The sequence below is a fragment of the Dipteris shenzhenensis genome, chromosome 29, assembly GCF_047967505.1.
Source record: "Dipteris shenzhenensis isolate YYH24624 ecotype China chromosome 29, Dip_SZ_1.0, whole genome shotgun sequence".
NCBI classification, from domain to species: Eukaryota; Viridiplantae; Streptophyta; class Polypodiopsida; order Gleicheniales; family Dipteridaceae; genus Dipteris; species Dipteris shenzhenensis.
Genome location: NC_141624.1, coordinates 25910466 through 25933899, shown reverse-complemented (window position 1 = coordinate 25933899; position 23434 = coordinate 25910466). Strand labels below are relative to the sequence as shown.

The window sequence follows — 23434 nt, the reverse complement described above, 5'->3', positions numbered from 1 at the left end:
TCGGGAACAAAAGCAGTACCCTTGAGATTCGCAAGTTGGAGCTGATCCTGATAGACCTTGTGTAGCATTTCAAGTCCATGATCCTGTTTGTACCTTTTTTTCCTCATGAAAAAAACAGGGTTCAAGTTATGTTCAGAGTTCGTGGTTTGGGAAAAAATAAAGTCTCATATGTCAGCCTCTCTCCATCAAGTTTTCAGAAAGACCTCATAGTTTGCCTCTGCATTCTCATAACTTGTACCCACTAAATAAATTAAAAATCGTGAGAGAAAAAATTATTAACCTGTTGGCAAATATGGATGTGCTTGGTTTCACCACTAGTACAACAATCAATCGCAAATAAAAACCGTAGCAAGGTAGGCCCCCCCCCCCCCCCAATTAAAAAAAAAGGAAAGAACGGATGCATGAGTACAAGGACTCAAGGTATTAATATACCATGTGAAATAGCTAAGAAGGTGCTGAAAAATAGCTAAGAAGGTGCTGAAAATGGCAAAACAAATCAGAGGGGTACTCAAAGAAGAAGGGGCTGTGTCTTCATTCTTTGATGAAATTCCTTCTCTTTGAATTGCTGATTTGGAAAGCCCTTGGATTCTCGACCATGTAGCCATCAGTGTATGCATAATATCCATCCAAATGCAACAAAAAGTTTGAAAAGGATGAATCTGTATGTTCTCTAATGCTTTAGTGCATCTGCCATATAGTGATACCGGCAATGATCTGCTAGCTCGTATCCATTGGTGCTCAGGGTCTGAATTGGGAAACTGAACAGTATCGACAAAACAAAAGTGAATAATATGATGGTGAACATTGATACATGATGAGTCCAGACTCTCAGAAAACACCTAAGGTGCAGTCAAGGATAGCCAAGAGAAGTAAACTCCAAGTAAGATAATAGTGGAAGCCTCCCTGCACCAATATTGGATAGACTCTGATGCAAGATGAGCAGCATGCGCATGAAGAATTTGACCCAAAAGTCTTGCTCCACCTATTACCTTCAAATCCTCTATGAATAGAAAGCCAAAGGTCTTCCTATTCCTGAGGGATCACCAAAGCTTCTCCACAAGCATCTCTGCAAATCCATAAATTTCAAATCTCGCCCAATGAGATGCTCTAGAGGGTCTCTAGCCTCTAGCACAAATCTCGAATTTCCTGGCATGCTGGCTGATGCATGGAAAAAGGAGCGATGCATCTTAGATGGCATCCTCATCCTGATGCCTCAATAATCTGCTCCCTTTGAGATGGTGTATCTTATGAGCCTCAGGAAAGTTTTTAAAGGCCTTCAAAGTTCCCATTGAGGAGCAGGGCCTCTATTCTACTTGGACTGCTGCATAGACCTTGAGCTCCAATAGTCATCCCATGGTCATTCAAACTCATTCATTCCACATGCTAATCTCATTTGTTGTTGGATAGAAGAATCGGCCTCAACATGCTTTCACAATGGCTGTCATAAGGGGCATAGATGGCATCCTGATTTTTGTAGAAGAGAAAATCCACTTATAGGCTATACTGGCCAGCCAATCAAATATAATTAGTTTTGATCATTTCGTGTACAACAAATTGGCAAAGTCACATGCTTTTGTCAGGACAAACAAGAAATTGTGTTGAGGGTGAGCTTATTTGAATTCATTGTTATTGACGCATTTTGCCTTGTATATTGGCTTGCTTGCGCCATTTTCTTTGATTTCAATTTAAGTGCTCATGAATGGAATCTATTGGATTGAGTCCTGAGACTCAAATTGTAGATGTGTTTCGAAACCAGTGGGCAAACTCAGCTTGCTGGATCATTACTTCATGTAAGTTTTATGCCTCTACTTAGGACAAAATGAAGTTCTAAAATTTAGAAAGTATAATCAACTAGAGTCACCCTTTTGTCACGAAGATAATTTCTGGATAGCATCATAGATATCAATTCGGTTTGAAGAAGCTAAAGCAAAAAGCATGGCTAGTGCTAGTCCCCTATTAGGATGCAAAAAAAGGGGATAGTCGCTATTGAAATGATGGCCTTGACGTTTCCTGAAATTCTATTTTAAAGGATGGAGTTCCATACAGGGCATTAGCTCAGTATTAAGGGTGTTCTTGCGCTTTACTTGTTAAAAGGTTGTTTTGCTCTTAAAAGCGAAAACCACTTGACATATTTATGGTCAACTATGTGCTTCAAGGGCTTTTTTCAAGATTGTTTTACAAGGTCTAGCTGCTTAAATCATTTTCTCTTGAATAGTTGGACCTCAGTTTGATGGTTCAAACTCGGCTGTACATAAGGTGGAACAGGTTATGTGTGAAATGAGATCATATTAGAAGAGCAGGTGTTATGTTGGCCTGAAGATATTGCTAGGCCTTAGTCACTTTTCTGCTTTCAGCTGTAAGGTTGCTTTCACATGGTTAGGCAATTGGGTTTCTTGGTTTTAACACGATTTGAAAGAAGACATTGTGCTCCATAAGTTGACATCAAGTTCTAAACCATATTTGAACCTATGGAATTTCATTTCAATTTAATACGGCTAGCATGTAAAGCCTTTCATGTGAAATTTGAAGATATGGATTTGTTGGTGTCTTTATCCTTGCGTACTGGGCTTTTTCACTCCTTAACAAATGCCCATATTAAGCGTGCCTTTATGTCTTGACCTTAGCCCGGCTAATAGTGGTTAGCCACGTTGTTTATTTTGGAGTTAAGGATATGGAGTTATATTGGTAATGTCTCCTGGAAGGATATAATGATTCTTGCAAATCAATCTTTTTGTGAAATAGACAATATTATGAACAAGTTGGAACATTGTAGTGTTGCATAATATTGAAATAATATGCAGCCGGAGTTATTGCTGCCAATATCTGGATGACAGATGGTTTCGTAGGCCACAAACTGGAAAGGTGAAGCTCTATCTGGCAAGAATTTGGGTTGCAAAGAATTCGTCCCTTGGCTTGCTGCGGCTTTGCTAATGGCATGTCCTTGAAAGCTAGAGTTTCCAAGATGGATCAGTAATTTGGTCGTGCTGTTGTTGATAGTCATTGGTTGAAGGACAGAGTTGCTGGAGCATGTACTGTAACAGGGACATAGCTTGACTCTCTCTCTCCTGCTCACTACTATCTGAACTCAAAGAATGATGCACTCAAAACACAGTGGGATTGTGGAGTGAGAATCAAACCTGTTTATGGCAGGCAGGTTACTTGTGCTAATGATGCATCTCAGGACATCACAGGAATGGGAGATGTTCCCATCCTTTTGGATTCAGGAAAGAAAAAGTATCTCCGTGATATCCGGTATGTTTCCGACTTGAGAAAAAATCTTGTTTCAGTTCCATTCATGGCCCATGATCAACACATGCTCGTGGAACTTCAGGATGATCAATGCAGGATCAAGGATCCAAAGAAAGGGTATGAGATTGTGGCTACAGGTTCTTATGAGGCCAGCATGGGTCTTTATAAGCTTGATGCTCAGCCCTATAATCAACGTGCTTTGACTATCTTGTAAGCTACTCCTGGTGATTTATGGCATGCCAGGTTTAGTCATGCGCATCACATAGCTTTGGCATACTTGTATAATCATAATATGGTTGGAGGTTTGCCAAAATTACAGCAGCCCACTCAAGAGGTGTGTGAAGCGTGTGCACTTGGAAAGTTATATCGCCTACCTTTCCAAAAGGATGGCCCAGGTTCAATAAGAGTACACAGGGCTTTGCAGATTGTGCATAGTGATGTTTGTGGACCACTGAATGTAACTACCCATAGAGGGTATTGGTACTTTGTTACATTTATTGATGATTATTCCAGGTTCACGTGGCTCTTTCTCATGAAATGCAGATTTGAAGTGTTCAATTTGGTTCAAGGAGTTCAAGGCGTTGGCTGAGAACCAAACCAATTCTAGAATTGGAACACTCAATTCCGACAATGGGGGACATTATACTTCAAATGCTTTCAAAGGGTACTTGAAAGAGCATGGGACAAAGCATCACAAAACAGTGCCATACATGCCTCAACATAATCTGATTGCGGAGAGGAAGAACAAGACTCTCATGGAGATGACACCGTGTATGCTGAAATTTAAGAAAATATCAAAAGCATTTTGGGGTGAAGCAATAGTCACATATATTCAGAATCGATGCCTTACACAAGCATTGGTTGACAAGATCCTTTTGAGGCATCTTATGGAGCATTGGTAAGTCCGAAGGGCATTACTAAAAACTCATAATGACCAAACCTGCTTCTAAAAGCGGTTTTATGCACATCCTCGGCTCTAATCCGGATCTGATGGTAGCCACACTTAAGATCTATCTTGCTGAAAATCACGGCTCCATGTAATGCATCTAGCAAATCATCAATCCGAGCCATTGGATATCTGTGCTTAATAGTGATATTATTTAATGCTCTGTAATCTATACAGAGGCGAAAAGTATCATCTTTCTTCTTCTTTAATATCACTGGGGAAGCAAAAGGTGAAAAACTTGGTTGAATCTGCCCCAACTTGAGGTATTCTTCCAGTTGCCTTCGCACCTCCGCTTCTTCGGTAAAACTCATTCGATAGGGAGGTCTATTTACAGGTTCTGCCCCCAGGATTAGTTCGATCTTATGCTGAACATTCCGCTCTGGAGGTAACCCATAAGGTAGCTTATCCCTAAAACAGTCAGAGAACTCCTCTGCTGTAAGATTAGCCAGCTTGGCCATCTCACCACTTTGCGCAACATCAGTGCTAGCCGAAGAATCATCAACCGGCTCTACCGATGCTGTGCAAAGGAATAAAAACTCTTCTTGAGCTTTTCGGATTTCCATCACGGAAACCAACGGTCCCTGAGGTTCGTCTTTCTCACCTCGTAAGACATAAAGCACATCATTCATCTTGAATTGATATACGTGCTTTTTTCAATCAATGGCTGGATTCTTCCTAGAATGCCACGCCTTACCCAGGGCTATATCTGCATGAGCAAGCTTAGTTATTTCAAAATCAAGCTTCTCAGCATAGTCCTGAATACGAAGCTCCAAGTGGGTAACCCTTTGGTTCCATACTTCAGTTGAACTTTCATATGCCATCGTGACTGTATACGCATAGTCAGATGGGATAGTCTTTAACTTCAGCCTCTTCACGAGCTTGGAGTTAATTACATTGTGAGTTGACGTCGAGTCAAACAACATAATGACATCATGATTGGTCACTTGCCCTTTCATCTTAATCAACTCCGTATCATTAAAGGCTGTATACCCCGTTGCTGCGGGCTTAGATAGGATGTTATCAGGTGCACTCGTTACTAGCTTAGCAACAGACACACATAACAAACAAGGTACTGACCTCTGAGAAGATCCCGCTAGGTGAATCTGCATCTGTTCCGCTCTGGGACTTTCCTCCATTTCCACGTCGCATTTTGAGACTACCATCTCAGCCATCTGATGATCCTTATTTCGTGGACAATCCTTCCACTGATGAGGGTGAAGGCAACCAAAACACAAGCCTTCTCTCCTCGCTTTTTCTCTTTGCTCTGGGTTTAAGGGAGACTTTGACCAAGCCCGGGCTGCCATTGGTGTTACTTTCCTCTTCACTCCAATGGTGGTACTTGATTTAGGAGTTTCAGCTGGTTTCGCTTGCTTGGCTTGACCACTCGGCTGAGAACCACTCCCTTTACTAATCCACTTCTTCTTAAACCCAGATTTCTTCTAGTACCCATACTGGGTTCCGACCTGCGCAAACCCACTTGGCCTGTTGCCCTTGGCATCTTCATAGTTCAGGGCTATGGCTATTGCATCATCCAACGTGTTCGCATACTTAGCCCGAACTTCCATTTTAATCCGATCATTCAATCCAAATATGAAATCTTTCACTTGGATTGATTGAGGTTGGGGCTCATCAACCTTCATTACGCTCTCTCGAAACTTATCAGTGTATTCTGCCACTGATCAATTTCTCTAACGAAGGTTTCTATACTGATCCCAAGCTTGGGATGCTTCGTCAGGAGGTAAGAAGTGTTTTCTGAATTCTCTTTTAAACCCCTCCCAGGTAGTGGATGCTATATCATCTTTCTGTTTCTTAATCCACCACCTATCCGCTGCCTCACTAAACATGTGGGTGGCCTCGCGGATTTTCTTGATATAATTTCTAATTTCACAAATGGCGAATGCCTTGTCCCATTTGTGTAACCAGGTCTCAATGACATCAGAACTACGGTCATTCATCTGACCAAAATACTTTTCCAGCCTATAATTGGCAATATTAGGTACTTTAGCCCTCCTGGGCTGGACCGTATGGACACTAGAGACACTAGACTCCGGTTCCATCGGAGCCTTTCCTTTCTCATCTCGAGAAGGTCTGGTAGACATATTGTGTATCACTCTTCAAAGTTTAGATTGCCCTGCATTTGCCTGTAACTGTTGCGCTAATAACTGCTGCAAGGCATCCTCAAGTAATGCAATCCTGCCAGATAAGGTGTGAACTACTGGGCGCGACACCTGCTGGGTCGGCCGGACTCCTGACTCTACAGGGTCCATCCTGGAAACTCCTTCTTTTGCTTCCATTCAAGTCAATGGGTGTTTTGCTTTTTTTTTAAATATAAATAAAATAAATAAACACCGCTAGAACACTGTATTACAAACTGACACAATTCCCTATACTAGGGAGGAGTCTTCACGTAGCGCCGCTATCTCGCTTTCCTTATAAGCAAGGATGCTACTAGTCATGGAGCGGCTGAGTCATTGATGGATTCGTTGAAGGTGACCCTGATATTGATACTGGCACGAGTGGCTGATCAATCCAAAATAGGAGCAGGGTTCCCGTAAGCAAGACGGACGTTCCTTTCTCTATCCTTACTGTTTCGTCGAATTATAGGCCATATAGTATCACAGGTAGGTTCTCGCTATTGGCCACCTCTTTAGAATAGTCACGACGCGATACGAGCGTGACTATGAAGTTGTGCCATCACCACAAACTCCTGCGCTGAAACGTGCCTTCATCGACGAAGCTTTCTCTTCTGATACGCTTGACACCGCCACCTCGCTCAGGGGCTATTCGCGTCGAAGGGCCCCCCCCCCCCGGCGGTTCACGAGCCATTGTTAAACCCACCAACATTCACCTAACACACATCGTTCGCCTTCCTTCTCGTCGGTAGAGTGTAGTGCAACGGGATATTCCAACAGAGCGCAGGGAAGAGAAATCGATGGGATAGGAGTCCATCCTTTGGAAACCCGTCGGCATGAGAGTACTTAATTATTACGAGCTCATATTCTGCACAATTGTTTTCAAGCGGGTGCTCCGAATGATACGCTCCCACAGCGTAATCATGCGCTGAAGCCTTGCTTCAAGTTCTCTCGTCCAGCCTGAAGCTCTGATACCAAATGAAACGAACTACCTACTTACTACAGCAGATCACGGGAGTAGCACCACAAAATATCCTCCCAACCAAATCCTTGCTAGAGCGTGAGAGCTCTCAGATAAATCGAAATCAGAAAAAATCACGTGAAGGTCCATTCTCCCTCTCTCACTAACTCCAACAAGCCCCATCTCCCTAGATGGATCTAGATGCCACATGTCATCATCATAGGGCCTTTCCTAATGCATCTTTTCACCCCTCTCTTGGGATACTTTAATTTCCTTTGCCCCTAGGCACATTGCTTGCATTAGGCCCTTAGCCTTAGATCCACCTAGTCTGGTGCTATCAGCCCTCACCTAGGACCTTGACATTAATTCCCTCTGGATCATTTACATGAAGCGCAAACAAATATATTACAAATGTAGATCCTATAGGGAAATGCCGGCTGATTCTTCCGAGGTCATGCCACCTCAGCTAGAGCGTAACACCATCAATGAGGATTTGCCTCCATATGATGATACACCTTTGGTCATTGTTCAGTTTGAGAATGATGCTGATTTGGGTGCTTCAGTTGACTTGGGTTCTCCAGTTGATGTTTCTTCCACCTCTCAAATTTCAGCAGGGTTGCCACATTTTGAGGGTTCTTCTCCCTCGAATGTTTCAGATTTGCAAACAGCTCATGGGGGCGGACACTCTAATATTTAGAAGCATTATTAGTGACGTGCAAAGGATGGAATATGCCAGGTGCATTTCTGTTAGAAATTACCCAACAGAGGGTACGCACAGCGGAAGACTGATAGTAATGCCCAAGAGCTCACACAGTGTGGTGTAAGATGTGGAATCACAAACTCCTTAACTTATGTGCATAAAATAGATGTGTAGACTCATCAATAGACAATGAACCCGCCAGATAGAGAAACCACCAAAATAATATATTTTCGTCGAAAACTATGGACACAATTCAAAAGAGAGAAATCCAGAGTCCCACCAATGGTGTGGTCCTCTGATCTAACCACAAGGTCCTTCTCCTATCTGCTGGATATCTCTAGACTCGAGCCCGCGTGCTCCACCTCGAGCGTCTGTAGACTTTCCATCCAGATCCCTTCCACCTTGCTGTCTTTGCACCAGCCTAGGTGGGCAGCACTCTTAGCTAAGTCTGCAGCTCCTGTGTGCTCCCTTTACCTCCAGTGATGAGGCCTAAGGCAAGCTCCCTGCTGCTCCTTTCTGCTGGTAGTTGTGCTGCTCCAAGTGATGATGATCTCAGCACCTTGCTGCCCTAGAAGACAGCCAAGGTCCAGCCCTTCCTGGCTAAGTCTGCAGCCCTTCAAGCACCCTCTCACCTCCTGGATATAGGCCCAGAGGGTGGCTTCCTGCTGCTCCTTTCTGCCTCCTGGATTGCTGGCTGCTGGATATAGAAATGAGGCAAGTGCCTCTCCTTTTATAGGGCACAAGGCCCTTTCAAATGGACCGACCAGCCAGCCCTAAATGGGCCGACTGGACAGACCTGGTTGGCTGGCCCAACCGACCTGGTTGGCTCAGCCCAACCAGCCCTATATAAGGGCCCTAGCCAGGCCCTTTTTGGGCTTCTGCTAGGCTCCCCTTTGCTGCTGCTGGAGACCCTGCTGCAGGCTATATACCTGCCCATAGACCCCCACTATGCTGCGCTATTTCTTGGCTCCCTGATCTGCCCACACGTGTGCACCTCAGCTCCGTACTGTTGCTGACGTCATCCGTGAGCTCATGGCCTCTTCTCTTGGGTCCCTACTGCTGTCCTTTGCCCCGCCTTATGCTCCTGCAGGTCCTGCAGATCAGCCAGGTACCCTTCTCTCTTCTTTTGGGGCACATCTTCTGCCCTAGGTCTCCCTCCCCCACGCTCTCCTCATATGGGGGCTTACAAATGGGGAGGTGACCATTTCAACACCCCCTCTCACCGACACATCTAGGCCCAATGCCAACACGTTGATGAAGATGCTCCAATAACTCCCTTTGACCATTACAAACATGCCATTGATTAGGGGCCTCTTGCTAACATTCTTCCACCCATCACTTATTATGGTACAAGTTGTTTTTTCAATACCATTATAAACAACTTGCTGCATTTCCTATTGTAATAGGCATCCAACATGTTTATGGATGGCATCATAACTCAGCATTGACGATCTAGAACCACATCTTGCTATAGAAGCTATGGCCTTTTTCCAATGTGGGATTTGCGCCATGCTTAAAGGATAACTGGTGCCATAGATAGCTACAAACACATCTTGTTATTATTTCTTGATATATTGTTCTTTAAAGGATGGTTTTACAGACTGTTACTATACTCGTGTATGCACATATGAATGGGACACATGGTTCCTGCTCCACCATGTCTGGTTCCACTTCTGCACACCATCGTGGTACAGAGGTCCATCTTTGGTAGCACCTCCTGGCACCACCATCTTCAGTCACATTCCTGCCTTCGAACTCGAGCAACCCAGCCTCTATGATCTTCCAATTGTCCCCCTCATAATGAGTGAACAACTTGGAGTCTTCTAGGCACCATGCTCTGAGGGTCTGTTTCAACCCGTCCGTCCTTTGGCAAGGTCTGCAACAAAAGTACGTCTCTAGATAACCTAGACTGCGAACTTTAAACGCATTTGACTGAGCCTGAGTCACCCTCCTTCTCCCAAGGGCACAATCCTCCAGTCATTCCCTAGAGCTTCTGAATCAGGGTCGTTCTTCGGCAAGGTCCCTGCCTGTGAGCCTCCTACTTGGGCTCTGATACCATGTTAGAAATGACCCAACAGAGGGTACGCACAGTGGAAGACTTATAGTAATGCCTAGGAGCTCACACAGTGTGCGTGTGGGGTGTGGAATCACAAACTTCTTTACTTAATGTGCGTCACATAGATTAGATGTGTAGACTCATCAATAGACAATGAACCAGCCAGATAGAGAAACCACCAAAATATTATATTTCTGTCCAAAACTATGGACACAATACAAAAGAGATAGATCCAGAGTCCCACCAATGGTGTGGTCCTCTGATATAACCACATAGTCCTCCTATTTGCTGGATATCTCTAGACTCGAGCCCACGTGCTCCACCTCGAGCGTCTGTAGACTTTCTGTCTAGATCCCTTCCACCTTGCTGTCTTTGCACCAGCCTAGGTGGGCAGCACTCTAAGCTAAGTTTGCAGCTCCTGTGTGCTCCCTTTACCTCCAGTGATGAGGCCTAAGGCAAGCTCCCTGCTGCTCCTTTCTGCTGGTAGTTGTGCTGCTCCAAGTGATGATGATCTCAGCACCTTGCTGCCCTAGAAGACAGCCAAGGTCCAGCCCTTCCTGGCTAAGTCTGCAGCCCTTCAAGCACCCTCTCACCTCCTGGATATAGGCCCAGAGGGTGGCTTCCTGCTGCTCCTTTCTGCCTCTTGGATTGCTGGCTGCTGGATATAGAAATGAGGCAAGTGCCTCTCCTTTTATAGGGCACAAGGCCCTTTCAAATGGACCGACCAGCCAGCCCTAAATGGGCCGACTGGACAGACCTGGTTGGCTGGCCCAACCGACCTGGTTGGCTCAGCCCAACCAGCCCTGTATAAGGGCCCTAGCCAGGCCCTTTTTGGGCTTCTGCTAGGCTCCCCTTTGCTGCTGCTGGAGACCCTGCTGCAGGCTGTATACCTGCCCATAGACCCCCACTATGCTGCGCTATTTCTTGGCTCCCTGATCTGCCCACATGTGTGCACCTCAGCTCCGGACTGTTGCTGACGTCATCTGTGAGCTCATGGCCTCTTCTCTTGGGTCCCTACTGCTGTCCTCTGCTCCGCCTTATGCTCCTGCAGATCAGCCAGGTACCCTTCTCTCTTCTTTTGGGGCACATCTTCTGCCCTAGGTCTCCCTCCCCCACGCTCTCCTCATATGGGGGCTCATAGATGGGGAGGTGACCATTCCAACAATTTCCAGATACTATTCCCAGTGGGACTGCTGAGAATTCAGTTCCTAGATGGGCTAGGTTGACACTTGCAGGTACCAAAAATCAGCGTGTATTGGGGAGAACGAGGGCCAGCACTCATAATGCTAAGAAGCAGGTGAATTTTGCTCTCATGACCCAAGTGATGGAAGCTGAAACTGAGCCTTAGCGCTTTGAGGATGCTTAGGGCAATCCGGCATGGCAGAAAGCCATGGAAGCTGAGATTCATGGGACTTGGTTGGTGCGCCCATTGGCAAGAATGTGTTGTCACCAAATGGATCTACAAGATAAAGTATCATGTAGATGGTACAGTTGAGAAGTACAAAGCCCGTTTAGTTGCCAAGGGGTATGCACAAGAAGAGGGGATTGATTATGAGGAGACCTTTGCTCCGGTGGCCAAGATGACTACCATTCGCTCTGTCATCTCTCTTGTTGCGTTTTATGGTTGGTTTGTGTACCATATGGATGTCAAGGTTGTTAGAAAATACCCAACAGAGGGTACACGCAGCGGAAATAATGCCCAGGAGCTCACACAGTGTGCGGTGTGGGTGTGGAATCACAAACTTCTTTACTTATGTGCATTCAATAGGTGTGCAGACTCATCAATAGACAATGAACCAAACTAGATAGAGAAACCACCAAATAATATATTTCCGTCCACAAATATGGACACAATACAAAATAGACAGATCCAGAGTCCCACCAATGGTGTGGTCCTCTGATCTTACCACAAAGTCCTCCTCCTATCTGCTGGCTATCTCTAGACTAGAGTCCGCGTGCTCCACCTCGAGCGTAAGTAAACGTTCCGTCTAGGATGATCCTCTCCACCTTGTTGTCTGGGAACCAGCCTAGGTGGGCAGCTTCTTGGCTAAGTCTGCAGCCCTGCTAGCACCTCTCTATCCTCCTGAATGTAGGTCCAGAGGGTGGCTACCTGCTGCTCCTTTCTGCTCTGGAACTGCTGCTGCAAGTGATGTGAAATGAGACCTGAATGGCCCCCTTATATAGCCCTCAAGGGCCTGGCCAAAAAACCGACTCAGTCTGTATGAAAACCGACTCAGTCTGTATGAAAACCGACCCACAGCTCCCCATTTATGGGACTGTGGGCTGCCCTTTTGGGGCACTCATTACAAGGGCCCTTGGCCCATCTTTCAAGGGCAGATGCCCTATAAATACAGGGTCCAGCCCCCCCCCAAAACCTACTGCAGACAGTGCGCCTCCTGTCTAGATCCATCGCAATCTGTCCCAGCCATGCTTCTGTACTTTTCTGGCCCTCTGTCCTGCACATAACAGTCCTAGATGTGCTGCCCACATGACAGCCATGATGCTGTCTATGTGGCAGCCCCTTTCTCTCTTTTTCTGTGGGTTCTGCCCTAGGTCTCCCTCCCCCATGCTCTCCTCATATGGGGGCTTACAGATGGGGAGGTGACCTTTCCAACACCCCCTCTCACCGACACATCTCAGCCCAATGCCAACATGTCAATGAAGATGCTCCAGTAACTCCCTGGTCGTAGTCCTCTGGAACCTTTCGGTGTCGAATCTTTTCCTGGCTTTTCATCTAGTGGCTCCTGCTCCACCAGGTCCGGTTCTGCTTCCGCACACCATCCTGGTACACAGGTCCATCTCTGGTAGCACCTCCTGGTACCACCTCCTTCAGTCGCATTCCCGCCTTTGAGCAACCCAGCCGTCACGATCTTCCAGTCGTCCCCCTCATAATGAGTGAACAACCTGGAGTCTTCCAGGCACCATGCTTGGAGGGTCTGTTTCAACCCGTCCTTCCTTTGGCAAGGTTTGCACCCAATGAATATTTCCAGATAACCTGGACCATGAACTCTTGCTGAGTTCTCAAGCAGGTACTCTTCTGGCTTCAGTACTCTTTGTCCACCCCCTTCTAGCAATCTGCGTCCGAGATTTGAAGAAGCACCAATACTTCCCCTTCTGCCTTCGAAGAAGGCCAATTCCTTCCAATCTCTTATCACCTGAGACAAATTAAGAGCAGAATCTCTCCACAGCATGCTATAAAGGCTCAAATGCAGAATATCAAATACATACCAGACTGTTGTATTGCCTGAATGTTCACTCTGAAAGCAAACCCTGTACCTCAATGAGGCACCCGCCAAGATCCTGTGTAATCCTGTACTGTCCCCTTCTGAAGTCCAGCATCCATCTGACCATGAGACCCCAGGGCTTTCCATGGAATCCACCCTCGTGTCAGTGTCAACAGCTACACATCTGGAAGGTACCAAGCACTCCATACTGTCCTTCACCTTCACAAAGGCATCTGACTCCTCGTTGACCCAACTCTCTATGTCAGACATCCTTACTATGATTTCGGGATCAACATACCTGACCTTGGTAACACTCGGTGATGTCACCAGGAACAATTCTTCGATTACCACATTAGCTTTGGCCTTTCCCTCTGAATCTGGGTCAGACTCCTGTTTGTTTTTCAGATCCGCCTTTTTCTTTCTGCAGTCCTTTGCAAAATGTCCGGGCGTATCACAATAGAAACACTTCTTCTTGTGCTTCCTCTTCGAAGTCCCCTCGTCATCAGAGTCATCTTTATTGGACTTGCCACTGTTAGGCTTGCCCTTTCCCTTACCTGCGGAATCCTTCACTAGCATCGCCTTGTCATCTTTATCCTCGTTGTAGAGCTTCTCTCGAGCTTCCTCCTGTAGCAGTAAGGGACACAACTCCTCAAATGTCAGAGGTTTGGTCCTCTGTCCTGCTGTCACAGCCGTAACAAAGCTCTTGAAACTCCGAGGCAATCTTCTCAGTACCATCAAGGCTAGATGGCATGAGTCCGTCTCTGACCAATTGCTGCCAGCTGATCCCGCACCACCTTGACCTTCGTCAAATGGCTATGTACCGTATTGCCTTCTTCCATATCAAGATTGTAGAGTTGATGTTGAAGAAGCACGATCCGGGAGGTATTATCTGTCTCGTACAGATCCTTCAGTGTGGCCCACGCCTCTACTGACGTCTCGGCCAGTTGGATATGCGGAAGAACAGAGTCCGCCGTAGTCCCTATGATTATTGCCAGGGCATGGGCATCTCTTTCTTCCCAAGCTTCAAGCTCTTCTCTGTCTACTGCCATGAGTACCTTCCCTTTACTGTCTACCATGTCTGCCGGCTTCGACTCCTCTCCCGTGGTCAGCTTCCACAACTTCCGAGCCACTAAATGACTCCGGATCTTCACTTTCCAGATCGGGTAATTAGTCCCGTCCAGGTTCCCAGACTCTCCAAAGTTAGGGATAGTGAAAGAGAGAAAACTGGAGGAGGAGGAAGGGATAGCAGGGGCTGAAGAGGCTGTCGACATCTCTGCTGTATATAGCAAAGTCAACCAAACTCAAATGCAGTAAACCAGAACTCTGAACGCACCTGACTAAACCTGAGTCACCCTCCTTCTTGCAAGGGCACAATCCTCCAGTCGTGGAAGTCGATTCCCTAGAGCTTCTGAATCAGGGTCGTCCTTCAGCAAGGTCCCTGCCTTCAGGCTCCCACACCAGTGAGCCTCCTACTTGGGCTCTGATACCATGTTAGAAAATACCCAACAGAGGGTACACGCAGCGGAAATAATGAGGAGCTCACACAGTGTGCGGTGTGGGTGTGGAATCACAAACTTCTTTACTTATGTGCATTCAATAGGTGTGCAGACTCATCAATAGACAATGAACCAAACTAGATAGAGAAACCACCAAATAATATATTTCCGTCCACAAATATGGACACAATACAAAATAGACAGATCCAGAGTCCCACCAATGGTGTGGTCCTCTGATCTTACCACAAAGTCCTCCTCCTATCTGCTGGCTATCTCTAGACTAGAGTCCGCGTGCTCCACCTCGAGCGTAAGTAAACTTTCCGTCTAGGATGATCCTCTCCACCTTGCTGTCTGGGAACCAGCCTAGGTGGGCAGCTTCCTGGCTAAGTCTGCAGCCCTGCTAGCACCTCTCTATCCTCCTGAATGTAGGTCCAGAGGGTGGCTACCTGCTGCTCCTTTCTGCTCTGGAACTGCTGCTGCAAGTGATGTGAAATGAGACCTGAATGGCCCCCTTATATAGCCCTCAAGGGCCTGGCCAAAAAACCGACTCAGTCTGTATGAAAACCGACTCAGTCTGTATGAAAACCGACCCCACAGCTCCCCATTTATGGGACTGTGGGCTGCCCTTTTGGGGCACTCATTACAAGGGCCCTTGGCCCATCTTTCAAGGGCAGATGCCCTATAAATACAGGGTCCAGCCCCCCCCCAAAACCTACTGCAGACAGTGCGCCTCCTGTCTAGATCCATCGCAATCTGTCCCAGCCATGCTTCTGTACTTTTCTGGCCCTCTGTCCTGCACATAACAGTCCTAGATGTGCTGCCCACATGACAGCCATGATGCTGTCTATGTGGCAGCCCCTTTCTCTCTTTTTCTGTTGGGTTCTGCCCTAGGTCTCCCTCCCCCATGCTCTCCTCATATGGGGGCTTACAGATGGGGAGGTGACCTTTCCAACAAAGGCTTCCTCAATGGGGATGTCAAGGAGGAGGTCTATGTGCGTCAGCGCCAGGGTTTTAATGTTCAGGGACAAGAGCACAATGTATGCAAGCTCAGGAAAGTCTTGTATGAGCTGTAGCAAGCACCTCGTGCATGGTATGATAAGATACATCAGTTCTTGCTATCCCAAGGCTTTGTCAACACTCATACAGAGCCAAATTTATATGTCCTGCAACAAAAATCAGATTTGGTCATAGTTGTGCTCTATGTCGATGACATCATACTCACTTGCAGCAATTTCCAGCAAATTGCAGCAGTGCAGTCCGTCTTGTGCTAGATTTTTGACGTGATAAATTTGGGCCTCTTATACTACTGTCTTGGCATTGGATTTTGGTAAACCCAAGGGGGGATTTCTATGGCACAGGCAAAATATTCGAAGGGGCTGTTGCAGAAGTTTAAGATGGAGAACTGTAAGCGTGTGGCCGCTCCATTGGAAAAGGAAATCAAGTTGACTAAGCATGATGCAGCTGAAAAGTTTGATGGCACATTGTATAGATAGTTGGTTGATGGCACATTGCATAGGCAGTTGGTTTTGCAGCTTGATCTACTTATGCCCCACACGGCCAGACATTGCCTATGCCACAGGGCTTCTTAGCCAGTTCACAGCCACGCATTGGAATGCTCAGATATGTACAGGGTACACTTTCCTATGGGCTGCATTATGCTCCAGATGGTGACATTTCTCTAGAGGGGCACAGAGGCCACATGTGTGACAGAGAGCCCCCATAGTACACTCTATTGAGGTCCAACCTATCACAGCTTTCCTCAGAGGAGACCGACAGAGACGAGGGATCACTCTAGACATAGCCCAGAGAGTCCAGAGAACGAGGAGACCGCGCCCCCCGCCGCAGCGTGAGATAGCTCGACAGAGGCAGATACGAGATATTTTTGCAGCCCACCAGAGAGCCATCACTGTACCAGGCTTCGGCTTCGTCCCAGTGCCTGGATAGATTGATTGATATGATATGATATGATTATGATTATGATTTTGTTAGCATAGATTAGTACTTAGCAAGGGTCCTAGCGTACCCTTTGCTACAGCCCACTGAGGCTTGTATGAGTTCGCTTTTCTGTGCACTTTGTCCCATAGGCCCGCGAGGTCTCCCGTGGACGTTAATATATCTTTCTTTCTTTCTTTTCTTTTCTTTTTGAGTGGTTTCATTGACCTAGATTGGTCTGGGGACATCGATGATCACAGATCCACTTCCAGCTATTGCTTCTCATTGGGCTTAGTGTGCATCTCATGGCTTAGTAAGAAGCAAGACCGCGTGTCTCTCTCCTCCAGTGAAGCAGAACACAAAGCTGCAAATTCAGCCACTATGGAATGTATGTGGTTAAGGAAGCTTCTGCATGACTTGCATCATGCTCAGGATGGTAACACAACTCCGATCTTCTGTGACAGCCAGAGTTGCATTGCTATTGGGAACAATCTTGTATTTCATGCTCGCATGAAACACATTGAAAACCACTATCATTATGTGCGGGATTGTATCACATATGGTTTCATTGATCTCACATATTGTTCCACAGAGGACAATGTGGCATATATCTTCACTAAAAACCTGTCAGCATCTCTCTTCACACGACATTGACATGGCTTGGAGATACGAGACATTCAAACAATGTCAAGGGGGGTTGTAAAATGACATTGTTTTCTTTTGTACTCCCATAGGTTGCTATATCCACATGTGGATGAATTTGTGCAACCATGGTACTTTAGGTACTTCAGGTACTTCTGAGATCATTCAAGAGTACTTCAGCCATATCATTGAGGTGGGATTTGTGGAGATATATACAATGATATGGTGGTGTAGGATAGACTAGGACTTAGTCCATTTTGGAGTTTTAGTGTATTCTAGTATGTGGACTATATATACCAAGTACTTGTACTTCATTTGGTTGAACATTTCAATTGGAGTTCACTTGTTCACTTCTTGTTCTCTTGTGTTTACAATTCATCTCCATTCTTGTTGCTATACTTGCAGATGATGTGTGACAGATGGTGGCTAGTGCCACAGCCTGGCACATTTGGGTTACCTGCTGTAGGGTAGGGATGGGTGGACTATAGATTTGACTTGCAGCCACCTTAGTGAATGTTAGGGTGGACGATAGATTTGGCTTGCAGTCACCTTAGTGAATGTTTGGATGGATGTTGTTTACAATTTATGATTGAAAGAAAAGAAGTTTATTAGATTGTTCGAAACAGTGAAGGGTTTACGAGACTGAAAAAACGAGATATAATGAGAAAATCTATAGAGGTCGGACCACTAAGCAGACATCCACACCTAAGGCTAATGCTAATATCTAAACCCATGAAAAGTAGATATACAATGTGATGTCATTGTGGGAGGAAGTACATGGCGTATCATATCAGATCATCTTAGTGAGTAGGGAACAACCTTGGAAAGCTCACTACTAGGGAGAGGCAAGCAGGGCAAGGAAGGTTCTCAAAGGATCTTAGGGCATCATGCATTTTTCTATTGGACTTGGCATGTAGAATACTCTCATAGATGGAGGAATCAGTTGGTTGTCCAACATGTCTATGAGGTGTCGCTTCAGACTTAATCTAGGCAATGAGTTAGAACAATGAGGCACAAACAGTTGGTCTTTTCCTTTTCTTAGCACCCTTAGTGGATAGTTGATCATTGTGGAATGTAGAATATAGGTTTTTTTTTTTTTTGAAACAAAAGGGAAAATGAAGGATCCCTCCTTGTGTATGAAGGGGACGGGAGACAACAGAAGGTAGGAATGTGGGATGTCAGCTGAGCTACTATTTTAGTTGTGCTCTATCAAGAAACCCATTTTGGGTGTTTGTCCCACTGTCTCCTCTCATTGTACGGCAGCCATAAAGACTAGACTTTGGTCGTTCTAGAAGGCCTTGCTAGGGGGTAATCCTTGGCTTGATGATAGCTGACAGTGTTTATGACTTGTATTGCTTAGTTGTTCATGGTATGATTGCCAACAAGTGCAGTATCAGGCCCATTGACAGTGGGCACATTTATGTGGCCTGAGAGGAGGGTAAAGATGGGATATTGGGAGGAAGGAGTGGCACTAGTGGACACCCTTCGTTCCCATAGTCAATTCCCCTCATATCTGTATGTCACCACCTTAGATGACATGCTCACCTCTGGCTTCTTTATGGCTGTGCTGTATGGGTTCCCCCTAGATGTTGATGAAGGCCTCAGGATTTCACAACAGAGTACTCTCGACTTGTTGGAACTTGGGGGGGGGGCGTAATCTGAGTCCTGGCAATGTACATGGTCTTCGGCCTCTCCATCGTCTCCTCCATTGAACACCTATTTCATTAATTTTGGACTTTTTCCTGTTGTTTTTGGACGACAACACATAGCACATAAGCGCCCAGCAAGCAGTCTACCTGGCATTGTCATTGCCTCTCCATAGCACCACAAGAGAGTTCTGCTACATAAACACAAGCCCACCAGAAGAATGTACATTGTTATTGAAATGTTGATTAGAGTTGGAGAAAATGGACCCTCTGAGCAATGACATCTTTTTCCGACAAAGTATAGTAAACGTCGCGACAACCATGCTAGCGATTTCTTTGGCATCATTCGCTATGGAGCTCAAGGCTTCGAGTGAATGACGAAACGATGGAAATGAGCCAAGATATTAAGTCACAACAACTACCGCAAACTCAAGGACCCCGAGCAACATTACAAGGAGCTTTGTCTCCTTTGCCTTCCATTCATCGGCGAAGAACACTCCTTGATGTCTACATTACCAATGTGGCATGACTTGTACGAGCAAAACAAAGAACAAATAGAAGCTAATAGGAAACAATTCAACACGCCGACTGGACTGAGAAATGAAAAGTTTACTTTGTGAAAATATCATTCCCAAATCAAAATTTTACTTTGTCCAAGTGGAGAGCCATTGGTGGTTTCATGTTTAATCACACAAAAGACTACAGAGTTGATAGGTAGATAGGATGGAAGGCAAGACATTGGTGGTTTCGTGTTTAATCACACAAAAGACTACAGAGTTGGGGCTGTAGAAAGGCGAAGAAAGAGGGTGAAGAAAAGGTAAGGTGGTAGTTTGTGTGGGTGTGTGGATTTGTATGTGTGAGAGCATATTTTTATACTATGGTCTACCCCCACTGTTGGGCATTGATGACGTCAGTGGGGATGTCATAGTAGCTAGTCCTTGCTATGCGTGATGGAGTTTATGGTTTTGAACCTTATGAGTGACTATCATGAGATTGAAACTGCACTATGTTGTGTTTTTAGAGGATGAGTTTGGAAATGTTTATGGATTCATCTAGGTGTAAGGTGGTAGTTACACGTTCAATCCTTCAATCACTCAAATAGTATAGAATGTTAAGTAGGCTTTGCCTAAATCAAATAACATGTTGCTTTGGAAGAGTCCCAAATCATAGCCCATAATGCAAAAGGGGCTAGAAAAGCCATAAGGGAGCTATGACCTTAATCGCTTGTTAGAGGTTTCTTTCATGCAGAAGGGGTTGGAAAAGCCAACGGAGCTATGCCTTAACTGCCTACTCAGAGGTTTCCTTCTTTCTTTTTTTAAAAGTATTTTTTGGCTTTGAGCAGCACGGTCGAGATTTATGCAACCATGGAAGCCCCTGCGCCCCCCCCCCCCCCGGCCCGCTTCTCCTCTCTACCCGTTATTTTTCCTTTTTCTCTTTTTTGGGGTAGTTGAGTCTTTAGCTCATGTTACGCTGGCCTATAGGTGGACTTTTTTGTAACCGATGTGATTTGTCACTCAATAGAAGGATTCTTTTACCTCCAAAGAAGCTAAGAAAAGGAAAGAAACAAATTCTTACTTGCAAGTTGATAATGATTAAGATGGATAGGTTTCTAAAGCGAAGAAAAGGAAAGAAACAAATTCTAACTTGCAAGTTGATAATGATTAAGATGGATAGGTTTCTAATATGGGCTTCTTGAACAGTGCATTTTCTGTACCTTTGGATTCATCAATGTCATTACGTAATTGGGTAGCACACCTTAGAAGGTTTCGTTAATGTAGGCTTCTAAATTGTCAATAATTTATATGCTTTGTATTAAGCTTGGGTATAGTATTGAATATTATACAAAGTGAGACTGATAACTGTAAATTGCGTGAAGGGGAGGTAACATTGGGAAGTAAAATATTTAGATTTGGTGCCTATCTTGATTGCAAAATGTCTTGTTTAAGATCTTGTCAATTCTAGTTTTGAATAAGTAATTTGGCTAGTCTGTAGTCATTCTATTAAGTTTATGTTATTTTACTTTTTCAAAACAGGGAGGAGAATTGTAACAATACGTTGCGCATGTTGGTGGCTACCGACTGCCATTTAGGTTTCATGGAGAAAGATGAGATTAGACGTCATGATTCATTTAACACATTTGATGAGATTTGCTCGATTGCTGAGCAACGACAGGTTTGATGCTTTTAGTGTTGTGGCTTTTATATTGGATAGCTTCCTTTAAGTGTATATTTGGATAATGGGAGATTTCTTTGAATTTACATCCTTATTCCCTTAGTTGAAATTTAAATTGACAATAACAGGCATGAGAGTAGTTTGGGAGAGACTAAAGTCTTCACAAACAGTCGTAGCTTGACTGAAGAGAATGTGGATTACTTTTTAATTAGCTTTCTCCTTCAGTGCTAGCCTTTGTCACAGTTGAGTCTTCCTTCACCTCCGAGTTGAAACTCAGTATAAAGACTTTTGCATAAATGCATGGTTTAACTATGCATGGGTGTGTGGAATGGATGTGTCGATATGTATGTGTCGAGTTGTTGAGAGAAACTCAGTATAAAGACTTTTGCATAAATGCATGGTTTAAGTGTGCATGGTTGTGCTCTAAGTATTGTGTTTGGGCAATGGCAATGGAACATGGTGGTTGTATTTTGGTGTTGTGAGAAAGTAGAGGTATACTGCCCTTTGTCAGTCAAAGGCCGGTTACAATGACTGTCATGAAAGTGAAATTGCACTATTTGCTATGTTTCACAGGATGAGGTTGGGCATGTTATTAGATTCATCTAGATATATATGAGAGGTGGGTCTGCTCTTCATGTAGAAACAAGAATGGAGATGGATCGTGAACACAAGGGAGCAAGAAGTGGACACAAGTGAACTCCAATTGAAATGTTCAACCAAATGAAGTACAAGTACTTGGTATATATAGTCCAAGTACTAACACACAAAATCGACTAAGTCCTAGTCTATCCTACAACACCATATCATTGTATATCTCTATAAATCTCCCCTTAATGATATGGCCGAAGTACTATGGAATGATCTCAGAAGCACCTGAAGTACCTCAAGTACCATGGTTGCACAAATTCATCCACATGTGGATATACCCCAAGCCATGTCGATGATGTGTGAAAAGAGGTGTTGATAGGCTTTACGTGAAGATATCCGCCACATTTTCCTAAATGGAACAATATGTAAGATCAATGAAGCGATCTTGCAGACAAACCTGCACATAATGATAGTGATTCTCAATGTGTTTCATGCGAGCACGAAAGACAGGATTATTGCCAATGGTGATGCAACTCTGGCTGTCACAAAAGATCGGAGCTATGTCACCATCCTAAGCATGATGCAAATCATGCAGTAGCTTCCTTAACCACATACATTCCATAGTGGCTGTGTTTGCCGCTTTATATTCAGCTTCACTGGAGGAGAGAGAGACGCGGCTTTGCTTCTTACTGAGCCATGATATGCACGCGGAGTCCAATGAGAAGCAATAACCTGAAGTGGACTTGCGATCATCAATGTCCCCTGACCATTGTGAGTCTGAAAAACCACTCAGCGATACGTCACCATTTGGAGCATAATGCAGCCCATAAGAGAGTGTACCATGTACATATATGAGAACCCTTTTTGTTGCGTTCCAATGCGTGACTGTGGGACAATGCATGAACTGATTGAGTAACCCTGTGGCATAGGCAATGTCTGGTCTAGTTTAACATAAGTAGATAAGACTACCCACCAGCTGCCTGTAGAGTATGCCATCAAACTTTTCTGCCTCATCATGCTTACTCAGCTTGATTCCCTTTTCCAATGGCGTGGCCACATGTTTACAATTCTCCATGTTAAATTTTTGCAAAATGCCCTTTGAGTACTTTGTCTGTGACATAGATATCCACATATAGCACAAGAATGACCAAGTCTGCGTTTCCTTACAGAACATAGAGATTGGGCTCCGTATTTGTATTCAAGCCTTGGGACAGTAGAAATTTTTGTATCTTGTGATACCATGCACGAGGTGCTTACTTGAGTCCGTATAATGCCTTTTGCAGCTTGCATACCTTGTGCTCTTGTCCCTCCACCACAAAATCCTGGGGCTGCTGTACATAGACCTCCTCTTTGAGATCCCTATTCAAAAAGGCAGACTTGACACCCATCTGAAAGACTAGCAAACTGTAATTTGCAGCTAAGGAAAGGACACAACGAATGGTAAGTCATTTTGACTACCGACACAATAGTCTCCTCATAGTCAATTCCCTCTTCCTGAGCATATTTCTTGGCAACAAGACAGGCCTTGTGTTTCTCAACTGCACCATCTGCATGAACTTGATCTTGTATTGCTTTGAAATAGGAGAGAATCTGCCCCAAAAGTATCTGACCAAAACACAGTCCCTTCCGGGATACAAAATGCAATCAAGCAATATATTTCTGTCCAAAAAATAGTCCTTAATCACAACCA

At 44.9% G+C, this 23434-nt stretch overlaps 1 protein-coding gene across 6 annotated transcripts in view; it reads left to right on the top strand.

Annotated features, from left to right (window-relative positions):
* MRE11 (DNA repair and meiosis protein (Mre11)) overlaps window positions 1-23434 on the top strand; it is a 154643-nt gene that overhangs the window by 1558 nt on the left and 129651 nt on the right. For all 6 annotated transcript variants that reach the window (XR_015543885.1, XM_087400837.1, XM_087400839.1 and 3 more), the window contains one exon: window positions 21018-21156. Coding sequence is in view for 5 of the 6 variants with exons in the window: in XM_087400837.1 (XP_087256963.1) it covers window positions 21018-21156 (139 nt within the window). In the remaining variant the exon portion in view is untranslated. The remainder of the gene's footprint in view (window positions 1-21017; window positions 21157-23434) is intronic.